Source organism: Engraulis encrasicolus, chromosome 8 (genome assembly GCF_034702125.1).
Source record: "Engraulis encrasicolus isolate BLACKSEA-1 chromosome 8, IST_EnEncr_1.0, whole genome shotgun sequence".
Taxonomy (NCBI): Eukaryota; Metazoa; Chordata; class Actinopteri; order Clupeiformes; family Engraulidae; genus Engraulis; species Engraulis encrasicolus.
The window spans coordinates 13,681,657-13,691,351 of record NC_085864.1 but is presented as its reverse complement, the minus strand read 5'-3'; the positions used below and the strand labels follow the sequence as shown (position 1 = coordinate 13,691,351).

Here is a 9,695-nt window from a genome sequence, read left to right as displayed (position 1 = left end):
GGACTACACACACACACACACAAGTTAGCGTGAAAAGAGTGGGCAACGCTCGTGAACTGAACACAGACGGTAGTTCGTTTTAAACGTGTGTGTGTGTTTGTGCGTGTGTCGTACTGTGCCAGTTACGAAGGGTACGTCTCGCAGGCTGAGACGGTAGTGTGTGTATACGTTTGTGTGTGTGTGTGTGTGTCGTACTGTGCCGGTTACAAAGGGTACGTCTGTCAGGTTTAGTCAGTAGTGTGTCTGTGTATGTCTTACTCTGCCATCTCGCAGGCTGAGGTGGTTGTGTGTGTGTGTGTGTGTGTGTGTGTGTGTGTGTGTGTGTGTGTGTCTTACTGTGCCGGTTACGAAGGGGACATCTCGCAGGCTGAGTCGGTAGTGTGGCTCTGTCGGACTCTGCTGCTGTTGCTGCCGCAAAGGACTCTGGGAAAAAGAACATCACCGTCAGTCTGCTTAACAGTTGCATGGCTACACATACGTCATAACTAGTCATTTAATGTCACTAATTAGTCATTAAATGTCACTGATTGTACTGGATTTGGATTTGTGTGCATTATACTACGAGCTATATAAACGTACATAAATAAATTATAAATTTTCAGCCAAATCACGCAGACACACAGACACAGACACAGACACAGACACACACACACACACACACACACACACACACACACACACACACACACACACACACACACACACACAGACACAGACACAGACACAGACACACACACACAGGAGTAGCAGTGTGCCCACCTTCTTTTTCTTCTTGGTCTTTGGTGACTTGTGTGGGCGGGGCGACACGGACTGCAGAAGGATTCGATTGGCTTCCAGACCTGTCTGTAACTATAGCAACCACACAAACAACTTCAGTCACTGCAAATCACTCAATCAGCTGTGTGTGTGTGTGTGTGTGTGTTATGCATGTGTTTTCTGAACTCTGCCTGTGTGTGTGTGTGTGTGTGTGTGGGTGTGTGTGTGCGCATGCATGTGTTTGGCAACTCAAGTCAAGTGTACTTTGTCAAAAATCTATGTAACAGGGTTAGCACAGAAGTTTGAAATTGCGTTTGACCAGTCGTTTGTGTGTGTGCGTGCACAGTGCACACGCATGTGTGTGTGTGTGTGTGTGTGTGTGTGTATGTGTGTGTGTGTGTGTGTGTGTATGTGTGTGTGTGTGTCTGTGTGTGTGACCTGTGCTGCTTTCTCCTGCATGAGTTTCCTGTGGTGTTCTTCCTCCTGCAGCTTCCTCTCAATTTGACGTATCTTACTCTGAAACACATACATACACAGACAAACACGTATGCATGTTAAAATGTATATATTGAAAACACAATGGAACACATCGCATGTAGCAGACACTTCATCCAAAACATTTTTCACAGTGTGTGTGTGTGTGATGATGGTTGGCGGGGGGGGGTGTACCTCTGCATGTGTCTGTGTGTGTGTAAGTCTCTGGTATTCCTGTTCCAGTAGGTCCAACTTCTGAAGTTTCTCCCGTACGTCCTCTCTCTCCACATTCACCTACGACACACACACACACACAATCAGGGAGAGGGAGCGTGTGTGAGAGAGAGAGAAAGAGAGAGAGAGAGTGCGTGAGTGTGTGTGTGTGTGTGTGTGAAGTTTTCTATCTACCACATTCACCTATGACCAACACAACACCATCAGCTGATTCTTATTCATCCAAGTAGTCAGAGAGTTAAGTGGAAAGTGTATATATTTAATATACCGGTATAATATAATATAATATAAAATAATATAATATAATATAATATGAGATAGATTTTGGTTGCCATTTGAAGCTTGCAGTAGTCCAGTTGCAACAACTACCCTCTTCTGACCATAAGGGGGCAGCATAATCCAAGTAGTCCAAGAGACTTCAGTGGAATTAGACAACAAACATATCATAATATACTATAATGTAAGATAAATGATCATAACAGTCATTATATTGTACTTTATTATGTATTATATTGTATTAATATTATATTATATTACATGCAAGCTAATGTAATATAATATAATATAATATAATATAATATAAAAATATAATATAATACAATCACAACATAATACAATACAATATGATACAATACAATAGTCATGATAACCAAACGGATTTTATTGGCATTTGAAGCTTGCCTTGAAGTAGTTCAATAGTCCAGCTGCAATAACTACACTCTTCTGACCACAAGGGTGCATGAGTGCTATACTACACTACATCGCTGTCCCCATTGCACACACTGAGGAGGATGTAGTAGTATAGTAGACACACGTTATCAATACCAAATTAAAGAAATAGTTTAGAGTGATTCTACGATTCACCTACGCTTTTGGCAAAAGCAAAATGTCAATAATCAGTTTTTTTTTTTCAACTAAATGACCTAGATGTTTACATAGTGTATATATTTAAGTTTCCAAACAAACAAATTGCACAGCTTAATCTTAAATCATTTGATAAATACTCTAATGAAAGCGAACATTTGCTTAATTATTTTGTCAACAGTGTTATGGACAAATACTATGTCATTTCAAACATATATAAAAATACTACAGAGTTGAAACAATATATGTTTGAAAGTGCTTATGTCCCTTAGCAGTAATGTTGTCATTAATCTGTGCAAATGATATAGAAAATGTGAATGTTGAGCTTCATAAGTAGTATTTTATGAGTCACTGTGATACAGACTGACACATTTTTCATCATAAATCCCTGTAACGTCTGATTTGAATATAGTCACCCTCCTTACACAAGACTTCCTTCTCCAGAGATAATCCCTAGTGTATGTTCATAGGATTTTTCCAACACATAAGGGATCAATAGCGCAAAAACACTTTCAAAACAGTCAACCGTGTTACTCAACTGTGTTACGGTCAAAAGTGCAGGGGAACAAGTCAGCACTTTTTTAGGAGAAAAAACAGAGCAGACAAACCCATCTCCCTAGAACACAAATTATTTTGTTTGTTTGTCTGTCAATATGGATATAAATTGGCAAAAACATACTCCTCCTCAACTGTCATCAGTGTTGCCAGATTGGGCTTGTTCCCGCCCAATTGGGCTGCTTAGGATGGCCGTGTGTGTGGGTAAAAATGGCATCTATCAGAAAAACCTTCCCACTGCCATATAAATCAATAGAATTGGGCGGGTTTTTAGGGCGGATTTTGATCATTTTTTGGGCTGGAAATCATCAGCCTCATCTGGCAACCCTGACTGTCATACTTAATTGTAACACCATTGACGGTAACACCGTTGACATTTCAGCCATTTTTATGGTGTTGTGCTAACTGAGGACCTCAAAAGTTCCACCACAACACCTTAATCAATTCATGTATCTGTATGCTTTATCTGTGTTTTTCTACATGTGATTTCTAATTCAGATTCTTATGAATATGATGATAACACAGTTGACAGGCAATTTTCCCGCTATGAGAACATGAAAAAGAATGGATTAAATTATGGAAGGATGGAGCTCAAAATTTACCAAAAAGTCTTCCCGTATCCTGCCAAAGAGGTTATGACATCACGTGATGTTATTCGTATGGCCTAAGACCAAACCATTACTGACTTATGGAGGAGGTTTCAGACCGTGACACGGTTAACACAGTTTTCGTGGACACACACAAAATGGCAAATTTCATGTATAATGGAAAGGACAGTGGTCTTTCTGACAGTTTTGTCATATTGTGATGATTACTGTGAATCAACATTTGCAATCGTCTTGGGCAAAACAAGTTTCTTTACATGCTAATATGAAGACTGAATCTGACATTTGGAAAACAGGACGGCATGAAAACGCCCAAAACCAGTATTAAATATTCATTCTTGCTGAAGGAAATAATGTTATGTCTACACTTTCTGTATTATATGAAAGATAAATGTTTTCTAATGTCCAAAACATCATTGGATGCAGTTAATAGTTAGTGGAATTGCCAAATAAAATCCACGGACTTAAAAGTGTAGGCGAATTAGAGAATCACTCTTTAGTAATTGTGTAGCCCCATAATGCATGCCGTTCCATTACTGTGACATTGTAATAGTCATTGAAAAGTTGCTACTATAGTGCTACACTACACTACTACTATAAATGGGTTCTAAATGTTTGTTTTCCCCTGGCTGCGCGACCCTGGCTGCGCACAACTCAACCTCTGATTGTTGTAAACCGCTGTCGGTCAAAAATACCTCACGTGGTTGACTGCCAGTGTCTAGCCCCTCCTCACAACACTGTGTTTATAAACAAAACAAAAAAACATATAGTACTACACTGCTATGACATAACACAGGGCCTCTGTAGTAATGCACTACAACTTGGTCATAGCCATTCTGGTAACAGCACATTTATAACGCTGTGTCTGGGTTAATGATCACACAGCTGGGCAGGTGGAACTCTTTTCAGTACAGCATCACTCTTGCCGTCACCAGACAGAGCTCCGGTACACGGAAGCCGTACTAACTGAAACCATTCGTTGTCTATGGAGATTTGATTTCCATACGTGGTTAGCAGACATGTCAAAAGTAAAGGTAAAAAAAGAAACACCGTTTCCTTCCAACACAGGTAACTTAAAAAGCGAGCAGACCTGTGTACTTGTTTTACGATCAGCTGACTCTGTGCTGGTTGAATAGTTTGTTGTGGGTCCTTGTTGGGTTTTTAATGTTAATTGTCTATCTACTCAATCCCATTAGGTAAGATAAGGTAAATGGTGTAACAGCCATGTAATACGGTATGTGCAAGTGTTGTACTAACACCATGAATTCACTTTTACGTTTGACACCTCTGATCCAGGCAGTGCGGTGTGAAAGATATTCTGCATCCGAAACTCTGAACATGCGGTTCAAAAAAATGTAATTACTCTGGAAAACACTGTACGGTACAGAGTGACGTTGTTAGGTGATGATACAACTGCGGTGTTTCCTGCCGAACTTATCAATAAGTAATAGATTAGAACACAATTTAATGGCTTTGAACTATTTACCACATCAATAATTTCCAAACGTGATCCATATTAATATTTCACACTGGAAAGGTACACAAGAGAACAAACTGTTTCTTAGTATGGAAACATATTACACCACCAAACTCACCAACTCTTACCACACATGATCTATGCCAGTAAAACACTACCAAAAGGTGAAACAAAGTGTTCTTATTATTCAAATAAAGACCTTTGGTGGCATTTTCCATTCCGGCATGTTTGAAAACAGCTGCAAGACCTTTCTTGTGGAATTTTTCTGAGGTAATACAATGTAGAGATTGTGAATAGTAGAGAGCTGCTGGTCTTGGGTTGTGGAGGATACACAGCTCAGTTAATGTGCCCCTGGTGTTTGAGCAACAATGCTTGGTATGTGTCTGCGTTGCGCACCATCCTCCTCGTGTGTGTGTGTGTGTGTGTGTACCTGGTGTCTGAGTAGCGATGCTCTTGAGCTCTCTGCGTTGCGCACCATCCTCCTCATGTAATGTGTGTGTGTGTGTGTGTGTGTGTGTGTGTGTGTGTGTGTGTGTGTGTGTGTGTGTGTGTGTACCTGGTGTTTGAGTAGCGATGCTCTTGAGCTCTCTGCGTTGCGCACCATCCTCCTCATGTAGTGTGTGTGTGTGTGTGTGTGTGTGTGTGTGTGTGTGTGTGTGTGTGTGTGTGTACCTGGTGTTTGAGTAGCGATGCTCTTGAGCTCTCTGCGTTGCGCACCATCCTCCTCATGTAGTGTGTGTGTGTGTGTGTGTGTGTGTGTGTGTGTGTGTGTACCTGGTGTTTGAGTAGCGATGCTCTTGAGCTCCCTGCATTGCACACCATCCTCCTCATGTAATGTGTGTGTGTGTGTGTGTGTGTGTGTGTGTGTACCTGGTGTTTGAGTAGCGATGCTCTTGAGCTCTCTGCGTTGCGCACCATCCTCCTCATGTAGTGTGTGTGTGTGTGTGTGTGTGTGTGTGTGTGTACCTGGTGTTTGAGTAGCGATGCTCTTGAGCTCTCTGCGTTGCGCACCATCCTCCTCATGTAGTGTGTGTGTGTGTGTGTGTGTGTGTGTGTGTGTGTGTACCTGGTGTTTGAGTAGCGATGCTCTTGAGCTCTCTGCGTTGCGTACCATCCTCCTCATGTAGTCCAGCTGCTTCTCCAACAGACGACATCGAGACTCAGCAGCAGCCAACTGACACTCCATATCTAGAGAGAAAGAGAGAGAGAGAGAGAGAGAGAGAGAGAGAGAGAGAGAGAGAGAAAGAAAGAGAGAGAGAGAGAGAGAGAGAGAGAGAGAGAGGTGAAGAAAGAGACAGAGGGGGGGGAGGGGGTTGTTACTGAGTGTGAATGCTGAAATCCCCGTAAGTTTTCAGCTGATATTGCAAAAAATACAGTGGCCGAAAAGTGGTGATTATGTAATTTAAAAAGTGCAGTGAGGCAGTGAGTGTGTGTTTGTGTGTCTGTACACTACCTGTGCTGGCTTGGTGTGTGTGTGTGTGTTGAGCTGTGTGAGTGTGTGTTGGGCCTGTGTTTGTGTCTGTGTGTGTGTGTGTGTGTGTGTGTGTGTGTGTGTGTGTGTGTGTGTGTGTGTGTGTGTGTGTGTGTTACCTGCGCCAGAGTCTGTGTGTGTGTTGAGTTGTGTGAGTGTGTGTTGGGCTTGTTTCCTCTCCAGCTCCAGACGCCTGATCTTCTCTTGAAGGTTTTTCAACGCAGACAGGATGGCTGCAACACACACACACACACACACGCACGCACAGATCCATTCTTTTGCATTGCAGACAACTCGATAAATTCAATCTCTAAATTAACTCGATTAACTCAATCTCTTTCTGATCCGTAGCGGTGTATTGGAGTAATACATTGACAATTTTAATTCAGAATTATTTAAATTAGACTTATTCATTCAGAAATAAAAACGTCATAAAAGTGGCAAAACACAGATGAACACACATACACACACGGTCAGCTAGCCACTCTGTTGCATTGCAGACAACTCATAAAAGTGGCTAAATATGCTTACTACTGGACATATCCTTTAACTTCTGTTGACGCTGGTGTGAGTACGAGCCAATATTTATTACGTTGGGTATTGCTACCCTCCATGTCATTATGGGGATATGGCACACTATTAGTGGAGGTGTGTGTCATACAGACTCTTCTGTGTTAAACACATCAATTATTCATAATGGCTCAGTGAACTCTCTCTCTCTCTCTCTCTCTCTCTCTCTCTCTCTCTCTCTCTCTCTCTCTCTCTCTCTCTCTCTCTCTCTCTCTCTCTCTCTCTCTCTCTCTCTCTCTCTCTCTCTCTCTCTCTCTCTCTCTCGATCTCTCTCGATCTCTCTCTGTGGTGTCAGGTATCTGTCAGTATATGTTGGGGCACCAGTACCCTCTATGTAAGCGCGCGTGCACACACACACACACACACACACCACTCTTCCAGCAGCAGCATGCTATGACTGTGTGCAATATTAAATAGTCCAGGCCACACGGCCAGACACAAACACACTGACTTGAAGGGCAACTGATGGCTCCCCAGCACACTCTCGCATCCACCCCTAATCCAACACACACGCTCACACGTCTGTAGGCCAGGTAGGCCCCTCTAGGCCAGGTAGGCCCTAACAGTCTCACTTCCAGGTGTGAATTGGACTGAGTGGAGAGTGGAGACGCTGAAAGTGATGAATGGATGCATTCTGCTTTTAACGGATATACTTGAGTTGCTTCAATCACTCATATTGCTCTTGTTGCACAGAAGCGATTCTCTGTCGCTTGAATCTAGTCGTGGCCGGTGTATTCAAATGTGTGTGTGTGTGTGTGTGTGTGTGTGTGTGTGTGTGTGTGTGTGTGTGTGTGTGTGTGTGTGTGTGTGTGTGTGTGTCTCACCTGTACTGCTGCTCTCAGGGAGGCCGGTAATTGGTCGAGGGCTGGCGAGTAGGCGGGGCTTGGAGGGGTACTCGGCGAATGAAGGTAGAGAGACGCTGTCCGACGCCTTCCCATGACCTCTGCCCCCCGAAGCAACGCCCGCTTCCTGAGGAGGGGGCGGGACATCAGGCATTACTCAAAAGTCTCTCAATTCACTCTTTCCTCTTTTCTTTTTCCTTTCCTGAGCCTGTGTATGTGTGTGTGTGTGTGTGTGTGTGTGTGTGTGTGTGTGTGTGTGTGTGTGTGTATGTGTGTATATGTGTGCGTGTATCACTTCTCCCATCCTTTAGAGGCATTACTCTTAAACCAAAAAGAAATAGGCCTACTCAATTTGGTACTTTGTTCTCCTTTATGCACACGCACGCACACGCGCACACACACACACACACACACACACACACACACACACACACACACACACACGCACACGCACACACACACAGTCTTGTTTAGCCACATGCTTACTGTGAAAACACCACACACACAAACCATCCATTTGAAAACTCAGTCAGTCCGGCATCCCACACTCGCATAAGCAGACATTTCTCTTCCCTTCTCCCTGATAAGCTATGCAACAATATCACTGTACTAAAAACAAAAGCAGTATGCAATAATACCACTATAAGCATACTGCACACCAGTACCATGCATTGAACTATACCACTTGCAATGATGGAGTACGCTTATCATGCATACGTATAGCTCTATCATTTAATGCACGTAATCTCTTTTGTTTTGTCCACTAATGCCACATCCACTTGTGCAGTGTGAAATTGTAAAATGCCTAGATCCTGGAACAGCTCCTGTAGTACCATGTTCACCTATCATTGCCGTTGTGATACCCACACGCATATGTTGGTCGTATCGTATGCAGTTCGTACACTTCTGTGTGAGGTTGCTATATATTGCATAGTAAGCTTAGCTAATGCTGTTTAGACTACTGATGGGGAGTGCATGTTGTGATATGACAGCTTTGACACTTCGATAAGAACGTGATGGAGGGCTGCACGACTGGTCACACAAAACAAAATAAAACTATCTACCCGACAGGAGAATTATCTCAGGTTGGTAAACACTACTAAGAAGAGACTCCGGTAGTTTGAACCAAACAAATACACTAAACGCCAAAGGATTACAACTGCAGGACAACATCAGTGTTGATTGGAGTCATCAGTAGTTATAATTCACCTCTAATCGATGTTCCTAAATATACCCGATTATGTCATCTGTATAAAAACGAGAATTGAGCAAGAACCACCAATTGGTCAACATGCGATCAAACGTTTTACAATCAATACAGTAGTTAGCAAACTATGCTATGCTAGCTGAATTGAATTAAGTGGGAGTTGATGTTTGTTTAGCTGGTGACTTCTGAGACACGGTGGCAAAGCTAACTTTATCATCTATCCGCTCGGGTGACTGAGATGTAACTGACCTTGTGTCGCTCCATGGCTGGTGATGTTTTTCCAGAAATCTCCATGAGGGCAGATGCTTTTTTAAACGCTTAGTTTAATCCATCAGCTGTTCTTGAGCACTGTCCCCTACAGCGAGTAGGGTCTGTCTGCGTCCTGCAAGACAGGGGCGTGTCTTGAGAAGGCGTGTCTCGAGCGGTCTGAAGGCGTGTCTCGAGCGGTCTGAAAAATGGATTACACCACAGCCCTTTGAAGCCCGTTGGAGCCATTGAAACCCATTCAAAACTTAATTTTTTCGATCTGACACAGAATATTTTTAATTTAGACCTAAAGACACACCATGGGTCCTGTTTAAAAGTTGAGAACCTCAGCTTTCCATAACTGAAAGCGGTATTTTCCTAGCAGCTACCAATC

The 9,695-nt window shown here is 42.8% G+C and overlaps 1 protein-coding gene across 1 annotated transcript in view; it reads right to left on the bottom strand.

The window, feature by feature from the left end:
• cep57 (centrosomal protein 57) overlaps positions 1–9,411 on the bottom strand; it is a 12,714-nt gene extending 3,303 nt beyond the window's left edge. Inside the window, exons 1-9 of the mRNA XM_063205010.1 lie at positions 9,305–9,411; positions 7,831–7,975; positions 6,556–6,669; positions 6,032–6,153; positions 1,426–1,524; positions 1,195–1,272; positions 760–849; positions 337–423; positions 1–3 (exon numbers count right to left, since the gene is read on the bottom strand). The exon at positions 1–3 is cut by the window's left edge and continues 254 nt beyond it. Of these exons, the coding sequence (XP_063061080.1) occupies positions 1–3; positions 337–423; positions 760–849; positions 1,195–1,272; positions 1,426–1,524; positions 6,032–6,153; positions 6,556–6,669; positions 7,831–7,975; positions 9,305–9,349 (783 nt within the window). The 5' untranslated portion in view covers positions 9,350–9,411. The remainder of the gene's footprint in view (positions 4–336; positions 424–759; positions 850–1,194; positions 1,273–1,425; positions 1,525–6,031; positions 6,154–6,555; positions 6,670–7,830; positions 7,976–9,304) is intronic.
• Between the last annotated feature and the right edge of the window lie 284 nt (positions 9,412–9,695).